The sequence below is a fragment of the Balaenoptera ricei genome, chromosome 15 (assembly GCF_028023285.1).
Source record: "Balaenoptera ricei isolate mBalRic1 chromosome 15, mBalRic1.hap2, whole genome shotgun sequence".
Lineage (NCBI taxonomy): Eukaryota > Metazoa > Chordata > Mammalia > Artiodactyla > Balaenopteridae > Balaenoptera > Balaenoptera ricei.
In genome coordinates this window covers 3,303,699-3,324,584 of record NC_082653.1, presented here as the reverse complement: position 1 = coordinate 3,324,584, position 20,886 = coordinate 3,303,699, and the positions used below count along the sequence as shown (strand labels likewise).

Here is a 20,886-nt window from a genome sequence, read left to right as displayed (position 1 = left end):
AGCAGGAAAACCTTCATGGAACAGAGAGGACAGGAAGCCCCGAGGCCCCGCCGTGCACACCTGCAGTGTGGTTCTCCTTCACACTGATGTTAAATTCCTTCTCAGGGAACTGGGGTGCATGATCGTTCACATCGCTGATCCTGATGTTGAAAATCAAGGATTTATCTACAATTTGTCCTATTAAGCGATTCGCAACATCAAAATAAACCTAGGAAGCAGAGAACCACATTAATGTTGTACAAACTATTGATTAGATGACACTAACCCCATACCCGTCGGTGTAACTGTGTCCTGCATCTGTATCCTCACAGACTGAAAGTTCCTGAGGGCAGGGATCACAGGCTCTCATTCACCCTGTGGCCCCAGGGATTGAGCACAGTGCTGGCACAGACCAGGTGCTCAACCAGCATCTGTAGAACAAATCAATGCACTGACTTGAAAAAATACTTCATTCGTTATTATTAGGTTCAAATCTCAATTTCTCCACTTGCGTCAACATAGGCAAGTTGTTATAAGTCTCAGTTCCTACATCCTATCAGTCTTCTGATGAGAAATGAACACACTAATGAATATTGGTGAAACATCGCAGAGAGCAGACACTTAAAAGCTTTTGGGAAAGTGAACATTTAAAGTAACCAGGACTGGGAATTCCCTGGTGGTCCAGTGGTTAGGACTCGGCGCTTTCACTGCCATGGGCCTTGATTCGATCCCTGGTCAGGGAACTAAGATCGTGAAAGCCGTGTGGTGTGGCCAATGAATGAATGAATAAATAAATAAATAAATAAATAAATAAATAAATAAATAAAGTAACTATGACAGCCATTGACATACAGTGGATTCTTAAACAGTCACTGCTGTTACTTGTGTACTTGAATAAGGAAGGTCAATTCATCTCAAACATGTATGTGAGAAGTCTTTCCTTTTAGAAGGTCTCAAATCAATAATTTAAGCTTCCGTCATTAGTTTCTTAAGAAACTTTAAAAAAGGAGCAAATTAATCTTAAACAGAAAAAAGCAATAAAGATAAAAGCATATATCAATAAGATTGAAAACAGCAAAATCAATAACGTCAATAAAACCAAAAGTTGACTGCCTTCCCATATAAATCTTGGGATCAGCTTATGGATGTCTATAAAAATTCTGCTAATCTTTTGAATAGGCTTGCACTGAATTTAAATTTGAGAGAATTGTCATCTTAATAGTCAATCTTTCAATTCATAAACACACTACATCTTTTCATTCAATTAAGTCATCTTTGATTTCTTTCATCAGTGTTTTATAAAAGTTTTGAGTAAACACATCCTGCACATATTTTAGATTTATACCTAAGTATTTTAACTTTATACCAAAGCACCTCATTTGTTTGGTGATATTGTAAATGATATTGTTTTAAAAATACTGATTTCCAATTATTCATAGCTGGTATATAGAAATACAATTAGTTTTGTGTAGTAACTTTAAAATTTATTTCCATATGTTAAAAATAGGCAAATGATTTGATCAGACACTTTTCCAAAGAAGCTAAACAGATGACAAATAATGCATCATTTGTCATTAGAGAAATCCAAATTAAAACCCCAATGCGATACCTCTACACAACTATTAGAATGGCTAAAATAAAAAACCTGACAAAGATGCAGAGCAATTGGAATTCTTACATATTGTTAGTGAGAATGCAAAATAGCTCAGTCATTCTGAAAAATAGTTTAGGAGTTTCTGATAATGTTAACATATGCTTTTCATGTGATCCAACAAGCCCACTCCTAGATATTTACCCAAAAGAAATAAAAACTTACGTTCACATGAAAATCTGTATGCTTTTAGCAGCTTTGTGAAAATTTGCCAAAAATTGGAAAGTACTCAAGTGTCCATCAAATGATGAGTCGGTAAATTGTGGTACATCTGTAAAAGAAATACTAATCAGCAAAACAAAACAAAACAAACATAGAAACTATTGCTGCATGCAACAATATGGATGAATATCAGATGCATTATGCCAAGTGAAAAATCCAGATTTAAAAAGTGACATTGCCTTCCCTGGTGGCGCAGTGGTTAAGAATCCACCTGCCAATGCAGGGAACATGGGTTCAATCCCTGGTCCGGGAAGATCCCACATGCCGTGGAGCAACTAAGCCTGTGCGCCACAACTACTGAAGCCTGCGCGCCTAGAGCCCGTGTTCTACAACAAGAGAGGCCACTGCAATGAGAAGCCCCAGCTCGCCGCAACTAGAGAAAGCCCGTGCACAGCAATGAAGACCCAGTGCAGCCAAAAATAAATAAATAAATTTATTAAAAAGTGACATTCCGTGTGATTCCATTTTACCTTCTAAACAAGGTAAAAATGTAGGGACAGGGAACAGATCAGTGGCTTTCAGGAGTTAAGGGTTAGGGGAGGGTTTGATTATAAAGGAGAAGCATAAAGAAATTTCAGGGGTAATGGAGCTATTCTGTAGCTTGGTATATTAAATGTAAAATACTAAATGTTTTAATTAAAAAACAAAACTAGTCAGACAAAAACATAACTATGTGCTTCTTATAAGGAGATACACCTTAAATATAAGAATATGAAAAAGTTGAAAGGATATATATATATATCCTCTATATATATACGGCCTTCTCTATATATTATCTTCTTTTGGTTAGTCTTTGAAGATAGATAGATAGATAGACTGATTTTCAAAGACTATCCAAAAGAATCTCATCTAGTTATCTAGCTACAGATACCAAACTTTAAGGCAAGAAGTCTTACTAGTCATCAATGGGGACATTTAAAAATCGTAAAAGGCTCAATCTATGAGGAAGATATGATATAGCAATTCTAAATCTGCATGCACCCGATAACATAGCCTCAAAATATAAGCAGATAAGATTAACAAAACTAAAATGGCAAGCAGAGATTTTAACACATTCCTCTCAGATAGAACAAGCAGATAAAAACAGGTAATCAGTAAGGATATCAAGTATTTAAACAACATAATTAACTGACTTGATGTGATTGATGCCATAAATAGAACAATCTATCCAACACTGCAATATACACATTCATTTCAAGAGAACATTGACTCTTTACCAAATTAATCATATGCTAGGATATAAAGCAAGTCTCAACTAATTTCAAAAAATTACCACCATATAGAGTATATTAAGCTAGAAATCATTAAGAAAGATAATTTACAACCCCAAATGTTTGGAAGTTAAGCAAAGCACTTCTAAATAATATATGGGTCAAAGAAGAAATCACATTGGAAATCAGAAAATATTTTGAACTGAATGGTAGTGAAAACACAATAAATCAAAATGCATTTTCCTCTCATCATTCAAACTTCAAACCCAGACTTTATATGCATATTTTGATTCTATAGAGGCTAGCAGGTCAATAAAAGCTTGCAAAATGATTTTTTACGGACAACCAATCATTTTTGTATTTGGCAATAAGGGATTTTTGAGATTTGCCCATGCCATGACTCCTAGGTCTCAAGTTCCTTGTTGAAAGCATGTTACCAAAAAACTTTTTTCCTGAATTATATTCTGCTTACACAAAATGTTGGGTGATATAAATGTGATTCTTTTATTTTCTGCATCAGAGGCTTGGGTGTAAGGAAATAACCAGAAGTCTTTCTAAATCTGACAGTGTGGTGGTGTAAAAGTTTCTGCTTTGCTAGCTTCTTGGGAGATTTTGGAGTCTTGCAAAACTCAACTCATAGTGAATTGGATTGAAGAAGTATTTATGGAATGAAAAAGCAGAAAGGCAATAACCTACACATTTGCCATTGACAAAGGAGCAAATGTGGTGAAGGCTCCGTTGATTAAGGAGTCATGATTGCACAAGGCTTTGTTTATGTCCCTGATTTGTGCGCCGTAACAGAATGACCACCAAAAGCAGAAAGATTGTGGGCCACGTCCACGTTCATCATTCTGCTTCAGCCAAAACACGCCTCTAAGAGATTCAGGAAATGCATCATCACCTACTTATACAAAACAGCTATTACATGTGAAAACAAACAAAAAGGCTGCCTGAACCACAACAAAAGCCTTGATTCTGTTTCTCTGCCAATAACAATACCACCTAGCACTGACTAATGTTTGCTTGCAGGAAAGGGCATTCTCTGGAACTGCTGAAGATGTAAGCAAACTGAAGCATCTTGAGAGAACAAGTGTTTCTCACGTGATCCCTGCTGCAAAGATCCTCCCATCATTCTGCTCTGAGCAGATGCTAAAATCGGTGTGCGTGCATGTGTGCCTGTGTGCCTGTGTTCCTGTGTGCAATGAAAGCTGAGATGCCAGTGGGAATCCTCAGGTCATTCTGTTTCCTTGAAAGCCAGTTACACCCTGTCATTACCATATTTTTTGCAAATGATTATGTGAAGCTGTAAGGACACACAAAATATTAGATATAAAAATATATAAGCAAAGGCAACAATCTTAAGTCCACTTCTGAGAGCATCTTCTTCAAGTGGTTCATCTGGGGCGATGGACCATGAGACTGCATCAGCACCAATGACCAGCTCTTGAAGACCAAGGTTTTAAGGGAAGAGGCACCACTGTCTTAGTCATTTACCTTTAGGGCAGAGGAAACAGCTAAGGACTCAGTGACCACATCGGAGGGAGCCAACAATGACCCTGCTCCTCCACGTGAGCAGTTCTCTAGTATCACAAATGTACCTGTCAGGTCAGTGCAGGCCGATTTAGAAACTGTGAAGAGAAATTATTGTTCTTGCACTAGGTCAAAATGTTTAAATTGAATCCTTAATTTTCATAGAATTGTAATAAATTTTGAGCTTATGTATGCTGACAGCATATAGTAAAAATGCTTGGAAAGACATAGAAGTAAGGTGATCACTTCTGTGGAATCAGACCAGAGTGGAAAGTTGGGGGTCAGGGAGAGGTTTTTAATGACTATTCCATTAAAGTAAATAAATAAATAAAATCTTATGGAATTTAAAATTCCATAAGAAGTCTTTATTAATTTTACACCTAAAAAGTAAGATAAGCAACAGGAATTCTTGTTCATTGATGGTGGGAATGCAAAGTGGTGCAGTCACTTTGGAAGACAGTTTGGCAGTTTCTTACAAAACTAAATTTACTCTTACCATATGATCCAACAATCCTGTGCAATGGCATTTATGCAAAGGAGTTGAAAACTTATGTCCACACAAAAACCTGCACACAGATGTTTAAAGCAGCTTTATTCATAATCATCAAAACTTGGAAGCAACCAAGATGCCCTTGGGTAGGTGGAGGGATAAACAAACAGTGGTCCATCCACAGTATTCCCCAGTGGAATATTATTCAGCAATGAAAAGATATGGAGGGGGCTTCCCTGGTGGCGCAGTGGTTGAGAGTCCTCCTGCCAATGCAGGGGACACAGGTTCGATTCCTGGTCTGGGAAGATCCCACATGCTGCAGAGCAACTAAGCCCGTGCACCACAACTACTGAGCCTGTGCTCTAGAGCCCATGAGCCACAACTACTGAGCCCACATGCCACAACTACTGAAGCCCGCGCGCCTAGAGCCCGTGCTCTGCAACAAGAGAAGCCACCACAGTAAGAAGCCCACGCGCCGCAACAAAGAGTAGCCCCCACTTGCGGCAACTAGAGAAAGCCCGCGCGCAGCAACGAAGACCCAACACAGCCAAAAATAAATAAATAAATAAATAAATTTATTAGGGGAAAAAAAAAGTAAAGACATGAAGGAAGCATCAGTGCACATGGCTAAGTGAAAGAAAGCAACCTGAAAAGGCTACAGACTGTATGATTCCAACTATATGGCACTCTAGAAAAGGCAAAACTATGCAGACAGTACAAGGATCAGGAGTTGCCGAGGGCTCAGAGGGGAGGAAGGGATGAATACATGGAGCACAGAGGAAGTTTAGGTCAATGAAGCTATGATACTAGCAGGGTGGATACATGTCACTAGACACCATCAAAACCCACAGAATGTACAAAACAAAGAGTGAATCCCCATGTAAACTATGGGCTTTAGTTAATAATAATGTATGATATTAGCTCATTGACTGTAACAAGTGTACTCCACTAATGCAAGATGTTAATAATAGAGGGAACTGTGGGATGACTGGGAAAGTGAGGGGATATATAGGAACTCTGTACTCTCCAATCTATTTTTATGTAACACTAAAATGGCTCTAAGAAATAAAATCTATTAAAATTTAAAAAGGATCCCTACTTGTAAAATAAGGCATGGGCAACTATATATATATATATATATATATATATATAGTCAGTCTACTTTGACTTGCTGCTGAATCTCTCATTGCTCTAGGATAAATAGCGATTTTATTTGTTGAAGGCTGAAAAGATTTCAGGGAGTCCACAGACAGGCAGAAGAAGCACTGAGGAGCTCTCAAGGCAGACGACCCCTTACAATGGGAATGTTGGTCCCTCAAGGGGCCTCTGGTTGCCAGGTACAGAGCCCTGCTTGGGGATGCTGAGTAAGTACGGGTTTATTCCCAGAGAAGAAGCTTCAGTGAAGCCCAGGGAGGGAGGACTCACCCGGGGACTGGCTGAGCCCTTGCATAGATCAACTCCTTTCTTCTTTCACAAGTCCTGGAGGGAGACCCCCTTGTCACCCCACTCTGCACCATAGGAGAGGTTCCCTGGCTGGCAGGCTCTGAGCCTGGAAGCAGAGCAGCCCAGATTCAAGTCCCGGTAGGTGTCAACTTGACTGTGCCACCAGCCAGTCGTCTCTTCCCTCTGTGGCCCCAGAGTCCAGAGCAGGCTGCTTCAGCAGACAGGTGTCTTAGGGCCTTGGCAGCTTCAGGCAGCCATCTTCCCACCCCCCTTTTGCTCACAGCTCACACGGTCTCCTTTACTTTGCTGTATGTGCCTCCTTGGGCCTCTTTCCCAGCAGACTTGCTGCCCTCTCATCGGCAGCCACCCCAGTGGTCCCACGCGGCATCATAAGATGCTGGCCTGGGCCCCGGGTCTACTCCTGTTCAGCTCTCTCCTCTCTCCCTACGAGACAAAGGATGCGGTGAGGCTGCTAGTACTGAACTCATCTGCTTCAGGGACTCCAACATACATTTTTACATTTTTGTGCAAGCAAATTGGCTTTCTCAAAAGCAGCATTTTCACGTGCTCCTCCATAATTTATGACTGTGCTGCAATGCTCTGCTCCTTAATCACCCTGACTTCTGGCTCTAAATCTGTGCCAACTGTAATCCTTCCACTTAAAAACAGGAACCACATGTTTGTTTTATGTTTATTATTCTATATTCCATTTATTATCCTAAAAGCTACATCTGAGACCTTTAGTTCTGTAAGATGCCTGAGAGGCCTATGTGCTATTTATTCTTTGGCAAGATGCTAAGAATTTCTGGGGGACTCAGAATCACAATGGAAAAAGGAAATGTCATGGATATTTTCTGCACTTGTAAGGGGCTTTCAGCTTTTTGTTATAGCCTTGAGACTTATATCCTTGGATAAACACACCACAGGGCATTGACATGATGGCTACTTGAAATTACATGTACAAGATCTTTACTCGTAGACACGAATGAGCATATAGAAACATCTTAAATGCCAAACACAATCACATCTATGCATAGGTTATAAGTAGGTAAAGATGACTGTGTTGAGATAAAGATCCACAAATAATTGTTACGAGGAAGATAAAAAGGTGATTTTCTTGAGTGTATTTGTATCTTATGAAATTGAGCATATTTTGATATAAATAGATAAGATTCCTACACAGAAAGAAGACTTTTCCCCTCTCCAACTCTGTCTTCGATTTTTCAGCAATTCTTGACTGGTGCTACTGCTTTCTTGTAGATTTCTTATGGGATTAACAGGAAATTAGCTTCCCCCGCCACTGCCACCTTCCGTGCACAAGTTTTTAAAGGTTTTAGTCAGTTTTAGTGACTCCTTTGCTATCTTCAAGGGTAAAGCAGTGCTACTAGAACTGTCTTTTTGCCAATACGTTAGGGTTACTTAATTTTTAATAACATCCTCTCCTTATGGACAGCCAAAAAGCCATTATAAGCATTCTTACAGAAGCAGATGGTTAAACTAGAACACTCAGTTTGTGTACTGTGCCTGTGACACTCTGCTTATCCCACTTCCATGGCTGGTAATCCTCATCAGCCTGTTTCAAATCTTCCTAACTAGTAAGTTAACCCCTGTGGGTTAGTTTCCTACGGCTGCTGCAACAAACTGGGTACCTATGACAGGAATGTATTCTCTTACAGTTCTGGGGGCCAGAACCAAAACCAAGGTGTCTGTAGGGTTGGTTCATTCTGGGGGCTCTGAGGGAGAATCTGCTCCAGGTCTCTCTCCTTACTTCTGGTGGTGTCAGTGATCCTTGGTGTTTCTTGGCTTGTAGACACGTTGCTCCAATCTCTGTCGCCAGCTTCCCATGGCCTTCTCGTCTGTGTCTTTTTCTCTGTGTCCAAATCTCCCTCCCCATACAAGGATGCTGGTTACTGGACTAAGACCCACCCCAATCTGGTATAACCTCATCTTAATTTGATCACACCTGCAAAGACTCAAATAAGGTCACATTCACTGGTACCAGGGTTAGGAGTTGAACATATCCTTTTGGAAGACACAGTTCAACCCTCAACACTCTGGAAGTCTGACACTACATTTTCCTGTTCTCATTCACTCATCCAACATAATTAATTGAGAATCTACTATGTGCAGAGGCCAATTCTTGACTCTGGGGTAATAAGAGCAAATAAGGCAGGGTCTCTCCCTTCTTAGAACTTCCATTCTAATGGGGAAATTGACCATCATTAGAGAATCAAACAGGAAAGTAGGAAACATGGGCCTGGGGATGCCAGATCTCCTAATTTTTCAGGACAAACTAGAATTTTGAGATTTTAGGTCAAATTTCCTTTTTTTCAAAAAAAAAAATTAGAAATAAATTCGGTTTTTGAAAACTGTTAACCAAACAAAATGCTTTTGCTGGTTGGAATTTTATCCTTCTGACCGTGCCCATTTTCCTCATTTTATGGCTGTGGAAGTTGTGGCTCCGAGAGGGGAAGCAAGTTCCGCAGCTACAGAGCAGCAGGTGTAAGCGCTGGGCTGGAATCCGACACGCAGCCTGTAGTCAAGTAGCCTGTGCACAACCTCCATCTCCCTTCCCGGGAGCTCCAGGGGCCTCCCCCCGTGCCCACCCCAAGGTGGAGGGAACAGAAGAGGAATAGAAGCCGCTTCCTTCAGGCAATGCTTCTCAGACTTCACAGTACTTAGGAATCGCTGGTGATCTTATTAAAACACTGGTTCTAACACGGCAGGTTGGGATGGGATTTGGAGATTTTGAATTTCTAACGACATTCCAGGTGGCGCTGATGCTGTGGGGGCCAGGTCAGGTTTGGGGTGGTAGAGTCTTTAGGCGCTAACAGTCCTGCTGGGGAGGGGGGGAGCTTCCCCAGACGGTTAGAGCTGGGTGTCAGAATCACCTGGAGAGAGTTAACGTGATCTCCTTGCTCAGGTTGCAGCGCAGACCACTGAAATCAGAACATGGGGAGGGGGAGGGTCCCAGCATCAGGATGTTTTAAAGCTCCTCGACTGATTCCAGTGTGCGGCCAGCACTAGATTAGAGAAAGTGGGTTCACACTGAGGCGCTGGGGGAAGTGGTTCAAGGCAGGAGGGGTGCAAGAGCAGCCTCTGAGTTTTCAAGGGGAGGTCCTAGAACTGCAGAAAGGTAGCAACGGGATGGTAGATGGTTCCTGAGCACCTGGTATGTGAGAGCTGACTGAGCTGTGCTGCAGTCAAAACACACCCTTGATTTTTGAAGATTTAGTATAAAAGAAGGGAAAAGATTTCATTTCACTTTTTTACTGGTCACATGTTGAAATGATATATTTGAGATGTACCGGCTATATTGGGATAAATAAAGCATATTTAAAATTTAATTTCATTATTTCCTTTTACTTCTTAAAATGTGGCTATTAGAAAACATTTGAATTGTAGTAAAATACACAGCTATTAGAAAATTTTATATTACAGGGCTCACATTATATTTCTTAAAGTCTAAAAGCCACAGAGCTAGTTTAGAGCTACTGACATAGCTTTTCCCCGTGGTCCCTGGACAGCAGCATCAGTGTGACCTGGGAAGTTGTTAGTGATACAAATTCCTAGGCCCCATCCCCAGACCCACTGAATCGGGGCCCGGCAGTCAGTACTTTAACAAGCCCTCCTGGAAAGTCCGATGCACACTGAAGATGGGGAATGGGGTCAGGCAGGCTTCCCAACTCTTCCCAGGGGGCAGGGCAGTGTCCCAGGAAGATGAGCTGCGAGAGCAGAGGTCCTAGCATCAGCCCCAGTGGGGTGAGCTTTGATTTCTTTAGGAAAATGAAAGTTTACAAGGAATAGGACGGAATCTTCAGAAGCCAAGTAAAGTTGTTGGAACTGCTGAAAGTGACTGAAAAGCTAAGAAACCCAACTGACTTGAGGGAGGAAGGGGTTTGGGCAGCACAGTAACAGCTGTTGGAAAACAACACCATTTCAATTTTGTAACCGAATGTGGGAAGACTCCCCAGTGGGCTGTTCTCCCATCCGGGGGCAGAGCCCCGACTGAAGAAGACGTCTGATTTCACTCCCTGAAAGCACAATGTCTGTGGCCACCCAGAAGCTGACTTTGTGGGGAATGGGAACACGGCCCCCACTCCGGGGAACCCTTCTCCTCCACGGCAAGGGCAGGACAGTTTACTGTGTTTAATCCCCAAAATTACTGTCTTGAGTTTTCTCTTCCTGCAGTGGCAATCTGGTTATTTCAAGGTTATAGCATGCGTCAGGACAAGGACCCACAATTTACCCAGCCACATCCCTCCGGGTCCAAAGCATAACACACACTTGAGTTTTATCTCTACTTTGGGGACAGACTTCAGAGTCATGTTTGAATAGCAGAAGAGAGAGAAAGCAAATTACCCCTACTGGTTTCTGAAGAGGTTCTACCAAACCCACAAGTTATTGGACACCAAAGGGAAAGTGGTTTTAAAATTTAGCCCATTTTGATTATCTGCCAAGAAGAACAACCTAGAAGATGACAGACTTGTGACCAAGATCAAGGGGATTAGCAGCTTTTTGGGGAGCCTCCCTCAAAAAAAGGCTGGCCCGCGGTCTTCCAAACTTCTCCCAGTGTGGAAGTGGAGAGCCACAGCGATCTGCTCTGAGAGTGGAACAGGACCAGGAGATGGTCCTCCTTAAAAACTGCACATAATCTATGCTGGCTGCATTAGGAAGTGGAAGGAAAATTCACTGCCTGAGAAAACTCTTTGTTGGGTTTATTTGTCACGAGAAGCAAAGTACAGGGTGTTGCCTGGAATGGGGACATCTTGGCCACGTTATTCCGAAGAATAAGATAAATGTGAGTCTCCCATGTTCCAATTAGAAATGTCTTTCACTCTCTGGGATGGCAATGTTCCCCACTGTAGCTTACACTTCCTGGTCCTCTGAGCAGTGGCTCCTAAATGCAATTTTTTGGGGAGGCCCCAGAGACAGAAGATTCGAGGTGGGGCATGGGACACCAGGGAAGTGGGGTTGGGGGACCTGGGAAAACAGGACCCCGTGTGTGGGGGGTGGGGGAGAGAGCAGTTAGGGGCTCCTGTGATAGGATGAGGCTGGCTTACCATGCCGGTATCCTCTGACATCCGGTTTTCAGCTGTTTTCTGTTTTGCGGTATCGTATGCCTTTGTCATATTCCTCCTACTCCAAACCATTTTGCAATTTCATGTCCATTAACTCTGCCTGAGCCTTGGTGGGGTGGTGTACTGGGTAAAGAAAAAGAGACCGTGTTCAAGTTTGGGGCAAAATGCAGCAGTGCATGGGCCCCAACGACGACAAAGACATTAAGGGTCCTGGACAGAAGCAAGAGGAAAGGTTAGGTGACTGTCAGAAAGTATAAGCCCTCCTCCCCAATTTCTTAGAATCCTCAGAAGTATTCTGGAGAGGACTGAATTCACCAGAGAAATGTGTGATGTCGAGGCTTGGGTTACTGAAACTGGATGGTGAAGGAGACGGTGGTTCTAGGGGCTGGAGGATTGCTGTCCAGGTATTCTGGAAACATGTGTGCTGCAGTTAAGAAATACTTCCACCCTAGAAAGCTAAAGCCATAACAAAGAAACCCCTCCCCACCTTCCCATATTTACTCCTAAAGAGGTAAGGTCTTTGCTATCCAAAAAATTTGACTTCCTGGATTAACTAAATTTCTGGAGGGTTCCCCACAGTTAAGGCCTTCCCAGATTTGCCTCTTAAGGATATTTTTACAAATGTTTGTTTCCAACATTCCAGATTGCCTGCCTTTCCCCGAGGGCTGGGACTGTCCTTTACTCACCTGTGTGTCTCCAGCACCTAGCACAGTGCCTGGCATATGGTAGGGCTCAGAAGGTATTTTTTCCTGGTGAGTGAATCCTTAGTAACAAAGATCCTTTGAAGATTCCAAGGGCTGCATTCAAGCACAGGACACCGCCTGACTGACTGGCCAGCAGCCCGGGGAGCCCATGAACAGGACTATTCCTGAGTAGTGTGGTGGAGTGTTGGGGCCTCATGAATCCATCCACAACTGTCCCATCCTAGCACCTGATATGTCTGCAAAACTGAAGGTGGCGAGGTGTGACATTGCTTTAATGTTCTCACCAAGAAAATGGGGGTAAAAATGCCTTACCTGGTGGGCTTATGAAGAGGATTAAACTGGACAGAGTAAGTGTCCAGGAAATTTTAGTTTCCCCCTCTTCCTTTTCTGTCTTGTCTAACACTTTCCTTCTGGGAACTTCCCTCCTCTTCTCTGCAGGTTTCTGGTGGGACTGTTAACCTGGTTGGCCCCAACCTGGCCAATCAGAGTGTCCCATTGTTCCAGGACCCAGTGATTGGTCCAGGGGTGAGCACATGACCCAAGCAAGCCAATGGGAGTCTTTTGAAAGGGTTGATAGAGATGCTGGGTTTCTCTCCTTCCCTGGGTCCCTGGGCTGCAGGGTGATGGAACCATGGGGTGGGTGGTGGCCAGCATTGCCCCATGGTGCCTACTGGACATGTGGCAGATTTGAGAGATGGAGAGAGGCTGGGTGCTGACACACTGTTTCGACTCCTGCATCCAGCTTTGCCTGAAGCCTATGCATCTTTTGATTTCTCCATTCCATGAGTCAATATCCCCCTACTTCCTGTTAATCCAATTTTGTCACTTCTAATCCAAAGGGTACTGATAATACTTTATCTCTGTCCTTCTTTCCTCTTTTTTTCCTTCCTTTCTCCTCCTTTCTACTCCCTTTCTCCACCCTCCTCCCATGCTTTCCTTTCTCTCACCCAGATTCCATATTTCTGTCAGTACGTAGCCAGGACCTCAGCTTTGTTCTTATCTTCCTGTCCATTCGTCACTTCAATGGTGTCCTCATATAATTGAGATAGTGACTCCTGGACATTTAAAAATAATAATGAAGAGACGCTTTCATGACTCACAGGCACACAGCTCTCTTAGGAGCACGATGGGCAGGGATGTTGACATTTTGGATCAGGGAATCCTTCAGCCGCAGTCCAAGCCATACTTCACATTGCTGGCTTCTACCTCACTCATTTTTGTCTTCATGTAAATAAAACCATTTTGTTTTCACGTATCATGAGAACCAGCCTGTGTTGACCCCCTGTCCAGGTGTGTTCTGAATGCTGTCTCTAGCTCCTGCTAGTGGCTGACATGGCTAAGGGCTTAACTGGCTGGGACTGAGCCTGTCAGGTGAGAAGTCCCACCCTGGAGATGGGGTTGAGGATGATTGAGGCCTACTGTCCCATCTCTGGGTCTGGCACCCCAGGACTCCACTGAACAATCACAGGCAAAGGATGTCATCTGCCTCCTGGGGTCTCTTGAGCAGTGGGTGGTCTTGTCTGCCAGTGGGGAGTTTGTGGCTATTGACAGGGTTGAAATATTGTTCTTAGAGGAGTGGGGATGAATTAGTCCGTTAATTTGCTTGCGGTCTAAAACCCAAGGAGCATCTGTTTGAGCCATAAGGGGCATTATTTTTTGTGGCTGGAGGGAAGCCCAAGTTGAGGGGTTTGATTACAACCATCAGCAGGGGTTGTTTGGAAGCTTCATGGAGAGAAGGCAATGAATCACCACCAGGCACAGTAGCTCAGGTCCCCTGTGTAGTTATCCCCATTGCCCTCAGAGCCAATCTCTTTTTCCAGAGGGCGGTGGCTGGAAGCGGGTTAGCACAAGCCGGCTCCTTCACTCACACTGGGCCAGCTAACCAGGGCTAATGATGATAATGACAACAGCTCTGCTTTACAGCACACTTACTGTGTTCCTGCTGCGTTACATCCATTATCTCCGGCCTCCCCAACTTCTGTCGTTCAAATACCACCTTCAAGATCTTTGCTGTTTGTGTAACGCTGGTCCTGTTATTTTCTTCATTAAAAAATACAACAGTCATTTTTTTCCCCTTAAAATAAATGTACTTAAAAAGTAAACCTTCCAAATGGAAAAACATCTTCTAAATGGAAAACTAATAACACTTGCCATGAATGGGAGGAAACCATAAAAATATGATGTGAAAAATATAATTAGAGGCTTCTGGTTTCTGGCCCAGCATGTAAGAAGCTGAAAGACGCCACTCCATCCTAAGAACAGATAAAAAGCTGAACAAACTGAAAAAGCACCAGCTCTTCTTCGATCTGTCAGAGAAGTGAGGTCACGGGGCAAACTGCTGCCCCCCAAACTGGAGATAATGACAGGCAAATAGAGAGAAACACAACTTACTTGAGCAGAAACTTCCGCAGAGGCCAGTACTGGGGTCGGGAAATCTGAACTCTGGTGATTTGCTGAAGCTCAGTGTGAAAAACCTGGGAGAGAGAAACTCCAGGAGTACCCTATGTCAGGGCCCTGACACTTGTGTGAGTTTTACCTGGAGGAGCTTGGCCAGGTTTCCGCAGTGAGCATGGGCGGGGCGAGGGGTGGGGGTCGTGGATTCACTCTGGCTTCCAGCAGGGGAGGGAAAAAGGAACCATTTTGAAATACACCAGAGCTTTCAGTTCTTAATCAGGTCTGCCCTCAGGAGAAACCAGTTAACCAGAATCTAACCTCTTGGGGATTTACCAGCCCCTAACTGACCTGGAGGAAGGGAAATGCCCAACTCCCAGCTCACAACAGCCATTCTGTCCCACCTAAGGGGAAGAAAAAAAATCAGAAACACTTGTGAAGTTCACAGCCCAGAGGCACAGGCTCATTAAAAGACTGAGACCTGAATATAGGCTAAAGGACCCTTCCCCTCCCCCAACTCCTCACCATTTTACCAAAGGCCTACTTAGAGCATTTCCTTTTACCCGCCCGGTACATCATATTCACTTATCAATAAAAAATTACAAGGCATGCCAGAAGACAAAAAACACAATTTAAAAAGACAGAGAAAGTATCAGAACCAGATTCAGATATGGCAGGGATACTGGAATTATCAAACCAGGAACTGAAAACAACTATGATTAAGATGCTAAGGGATCTAATGGATAATGTAAACCACATGTAAGAACAAATGGGCAATGTAAGTGGAGAGAAATTCTAAGAAAGAACCAAAATGAAACGCTAGAGATCAAAAACACTAAGAGAAATGAAGAATGCCTTTGACAGGCTTGTTAGTAGATTGGATATGGCTGAGAAAAGAATCCCTGAGCTTGAGGATCTCTCAACAGAAACTAGCCAAAGTTAAAAGCAAAGAGAACAAAAGATTAAAAAAAAAACAAAGAACAGTATAGCCAAGAACTGTGGGGCTATTACCAAAGGTGTAACACACACGTAATGGGAATTCCAGAAGGAGAAGAAAGACAGAAAGAAACAGAAGAAATATTTAAAACAACGATGACTGAGAGTTTCCCAAATTAGTTTTAGGTAACAAACTACAGATCCAGGAAACCCAGAGAACATTGAACACAGTGAAATGCCCCTAAAACTACATCTAGCCTTATCATTTTCAAACTACAGAAAAATCAAAGATAAAGACAAAATCCTGAAAGAAGCCAAAGGAAAAAAACACAATACCTATAGAGGAGCAAAGATAAGAATTACATCCAACTTCTCCTGAAAAACTGTGCAAGCACGAGAGTGAAGTGAAAGATTTAAAGTGTTCAGAGGAAAAAACCCACCAATCTACAATTCTGTTCCCTGTGAAATTACCTTTCAAAAGTGAAGAGGAAATAAAGACTTTCTCAAACAGAAATTGAGGGAATTTGTTGCCAGTATACCTGCCTTGCAAGAAATGTTAAAAGAAGTTCTTTAGAGAGAAGGACAATAATGTAGGTCAGAAACTCAGATCTACATAAAGAAAGAAGAGTATCAAAGAAGGCAGAGGTGAAGGTAAAATAAAAACTTTTATTTTTATTATTAATTGATCTAGAAAATAAGTTTATTTAAAAAAATAATAGCAACAATGTATTCAAGTATGTGTATCTCTCTACATAACCTTTTGTGTGCTTATGTATAACTGAAATGAATGACAGCAATGATACAAGGGACAGGAAGGGAAACTAACACTGGCCCCCAAGCCTGAAGAAGTGGGTGCCAGCTCAATGCCATGTGGGCTGTCTGCCACCCCACACAGGTAGCAAGAAGCCCCCGGAGAGACGGCCTGAGTTGGTCACATCATTTTCGAGCAAGAAGGGATCTTAGGGAGCCTTTTAGCTCAGCTTCCTGAGCCCTTGGTGAGGGGCGGTTCTGGCACTCCCTTCCTGGTGTGACACCGATAGACCTGCACACCCTCCAGGACCCCAAGCCCCCTGCAGCCTCCAAGCTGCCATTCATCTCAGCCATTCTCTTCACAGAGGGGCCAACCCCGATTCAAAACAACACCGTATAATTGCAGCCTTATTCCCATCATTTAAGAAATGAATATCTTGGTATATCTTTTCCAATAATAGGTTTCATTAAATTAAACCCAAGGCACTTGGGTATTTCCCTGGAAATAGCAGGCTGATTCAATTTGGCAGACATGTGCTGAATTTCTTTAGAAATCATCACATTGGTTTCTGAGGTTTCTGGTGATCAAGGGCATAGGCTGCCAGGGTTTAAATCCAGGCTCTGCCACCTGTGGCTGTGTGACCACGAGCAAGTCACATCACCTCTCTGGTCTTAGCATTCCCATCTCTATAATATGGCAACAGCAGTTCCTACCTCCCAGGCTTGTTGTGAGGATTAAATAAATTCACATAACGCTCCTCAAGGTTAGCTGTAAACATGTACACACAGACTTATAGTGCAGTTCTTGTAGGAAAAGAGACGTGGCCAGGAAACTCATTGCCACCCAAAAGGATGCAGGGAAAGTGGTTATTTCTTTAAAGTTGAGAGCAGGAGGAAGCTGCCCTAGACCCTCTCCCCTCTCCTTGCTTTGTTTTGTCTGTCAAGCAGAGGCCTCCTTTCCACTCTATTTCTTAATTGAGTAAACTTCATGATCCTAAACGCAAACACACCCAGAGCAGCACAAACAAGCGCTGTTCTCTGCACACACAGCTTCCAGGAGAGCAAGATGAGTGACGGGTCGGCTGCTGAGAGACAGAGATGGAGCCCGAGCGGCTGCCGCTTTCTACTAAAAGGCCCTGCAGGTTCGACCCATTTGCTCCTTCCTTGTCAGATTGTTCATTCACTCATTCATTCATTCATTCATTTGTTCATTCATTGACTCACTCATTCATCCATTTATTCATTCATTCATTCAAATATTTGGTTTCCTGTCTCATGGGCTCGGATTTTGCCCCCTCATTCTCACTAATCTGTTAACTCCTTGATATCTTAAAACAGGTATTTTTAAATTTTTGTCCAGATTTTATTATTTTTTAAATTTTCTATTTATTTCATTTCTTCTCATGTTTTATTTATTTTATTTTATTTTTGGCTGCACTGGGTCTTTGTTGCTGTGCACAGGCTTTCTCTAGTTGCGGTGAGCGGGGGCTGCTCTTCGTTGCGGTGCGCAGGCTTCTCATTGCTGTGGCTTCTCTTGTTGTGGACCATGGGCTCTAGGCACGTGGGCTTCAGGAGTTGTGGCATGCGGGCTCAGTAGTTGCCACGCGAGGGATCTAGAGTGCAAGCTCAGTAGTTGTGGCGCATGGGGCTTAGTTGCTCCGCAGCATGTGGGATCTTCCCGGACCAGGGCTTGAACCCGCTTCCCTTGCATTGGCAGGTGGATTCTTAACCACTGCGCCAGGGAAGTCCCAGATTTTGTTATTTTTTAAACGGGAGGATTGGTTCAGAGACCCTAGCCTGCCATTGTTGGAAGGAGAACTTTCCCCAAACTACGTACATGAAAACTTGGAAGCACCTTAAACCGAACAATGGGGGTCCATTATGGTATATCCAGGTAAATGGAATAATACACTGCCATTAAAAGTGTTACAATATATTATTATTATGCTAAAATACTAAAAATAAAATTCTGAAGAAAAATCAGAATATAATTTTTTTATATTATCCCCATTTTTTGCAAAAATAAAATGTCTGAGCATAGATGGCTAGGAAGAAAGAGAGCAAACTATTTATAGTGGTTACTGCTCAACGGCTGGGTTTCTTCTCCATATGCTTCTATAAATCCTAAATTTTATGCCTAGAGAATATATTACTTCTATAGTCAGAAAAATTAGGAAGAAATATTTACCTTTGCTTCAGGCATGCAGAACTGCTGGGTTATAACGTCAGTACGTGCCCCTGTGTCCCATCGGTACGAATGTCCACAGGGAGGCCAGTGTTGCTTGGTGAGGGTCCTTGGTCGTTTCAAACCAAGAAGCTTTGTAAACCTGATATTCTCTGAGTCTGGGGGGGAGGTGAGGAGGGTGCTGTCTGTGTCTCCTGGATGTTTTGCTTGCTGTTAAATGTCTTATCCTATCTCTGTCTCATCAGTACCTCTTGGTGAGCATTTATTGATGAGTCATTGCATGCCAATCACCACACTAAATAGACCCAGTTATGAAATGTTTGTGCTGGATGGGAGCTCAGAGATCCTGTAACTAGATGAAGCCTTTGGCATGAGACACACAAGCCCCAGCTGGGCTGCTCTAGATGGTGTATGTGTGTGTGGGTATATGTGTGTGTGTGTATGTGTGTATGAATGTATGTGTGTGTGTGTGTTTAGGGGAAATTCCACCTGTCCCTGAGGTCCCCCATCCTCTCCCCAACAGGTGGCTTCTGGGGCAGGCTTGTGGAGCCCAATGTCCTTTAGAACATTCTGTGAACACAGATGCTCTGGGCTTCTCCCTGTGGAGGTGGGGCTCTCACCCCCACCCCCCCACTGACTAGGTGAGGCCACCATGTTCTCTTTACAGCACACTGTTCAAAACCCTCCATGCTGCCCCGCCCGTGGCCCTGCCCACCAGGCCCCTCCATGTGGCCCTTGACGCCCCATGCCTTGTCAGTCATTCTGTCCTTCAGACGTACCCTGGCCCTTCCTGGCACAGGACGTCCTTCGTCACAACTTCTCCCCCTGCTGGGTCACCCCTTCCCACTTATCTGCTCCCTTCACCTGACCACCCCTCCACTCTCCTCTGAGATGCCCCACTCGGTGAGGTCACCACGTTCACTCTTCGCAGCATCACGCAAAAGGGACATCGTGACTCGCCCGTGTGGGGAGAGCCCCCCGGCATCCTCAGGGCCTCGTCTCAAGCTCCTGGCCTCTCCGTGTCGTGTCCCGTTTTACTAATGGGGGCGGCCCACGGGGGTCTCAGGAGAAGAGTCACTCTAGGAAAGAGCTCGGAAGGCTGGCTGGTGGGCGTAAGATGCAGGCATGCAGCCGTCACCTGGAGCTGGTTGCCGTCACAGCATCAGGGCAGGGGTCGCCCGCCGTCTACATCCAGGCCTCCTCACCACTCCTAAAAGCTCTGATTTCTGGTTCAAGGCTTCCTCGCCCTGAAAAGGAAATGCAGCTCTGCAGCCTCTGCTGCCTGGCCCCTTGAACTCGCCCTCCTACTCGCTCTCTCTGCAGACACTGCCTCAGATGCCGACTTACTTCCCTCCTCTCGACTCCGACCCCAACAGAGAGGCTGGCCACCGGCTTTCTCCATCCATTTCTGGGGTGTTGCCCCAGCAGGAAGGAGCGGTTTCCTGTTCACATCCTGTGCTCTGGGCCTTGTGAAATCCTGGTGAACAGCGACGCCCAGCAAGGCTGAGTGTGCCTGACGGCTGCCGTGGTCCAGGTCGCCCGTCCTGAGAATGAAACAGAGAAAGGGTGTCGCCCCAGTGGGTCAGGCCAAACCAGTAGTTATCACAGCCCGGGGCCTGGAGACCACGGGTCCGCTTTGCAGCCATTTGGCTGATGGTAAACTTTCACGACACAGTGCAAAAGCCATTTAGCACCTTTAAAGAAATTGGAAATGTGTGTTTCATGTGTGGTGGTGCTGAAAATTGAGAATAATGACAGAATTATTAACAACAGGCTTCCCGGGCTTGGACTCTTAATTGCCTGTGGTCTGTAAAGCTGACAAATAAGCGCTGCAGAATCCAAACGTGAAATATTTAGTTTTGGGAGCCTGGGAGAATGGCTCCTAATTCTTTTGTTTATTGGTTGTGAGAACTGCTTTTGGGGTAGAGAGACATTGTAAGAGCAAGAAAGAGCATAGAGCTCGGAGTCAAGGGGCCGGGGTTCCCACCCTGATTCTGCTCTCGGTGGGGCCTGAGGCTCTCATGGCTCTTAGGAAGCAAGGTAAACTGATGAGGGCAAATGCACTCTGTGCAACAATGCATCTTGCAGGGTTCTGCGATGGTTCTGCAGGCAGCTGGGCTGGGGAGAAGCTAAGCTAAAGCTGAGCAGCGGGCTTTCCTGCGGGACTTCTCAGAGCCTTTAATAGCGTTGTAATGACAGGTGATAGTTATTGAGCACTTATTCTGAGCCATCACAGTGCTAACAGCTTTGCAACTGGCCTCATTTTTATCCTCATTAACAGGTAGGAGAGGAGAAGCTGGGGCTTAGAGATTG

The 20,886-nt window shown here is 44.0% G+C and overlaps 1 protein-coding gene across 1 annotated transcript in view; it reads right to left on the bottom strand.

The window, feature by feature from the left end:
- Positions 1 to 20,886, bottom strand: part of CDH26 (cadherin 26) — a 74,042-nt gene that overhangs the window by 36,700 nt on the left and 16,456 nt on the right. The window contains 5 exon segments of the mRNA XM_059897818.1: positions 57 to 208; positions 11,590 to 11,665; positions 14,703 to 14,785; positions 18,577 to 18,731; positions 19,921 to 20,117. Coding sequence (XP_059753801.1) covers positions 57 to 208; positions 11,590 to 11,665; positions 14,703 to 14,785; positions 18,577 to 18,731; positions 19,921 to 20,117 — 663 coding nt within the window.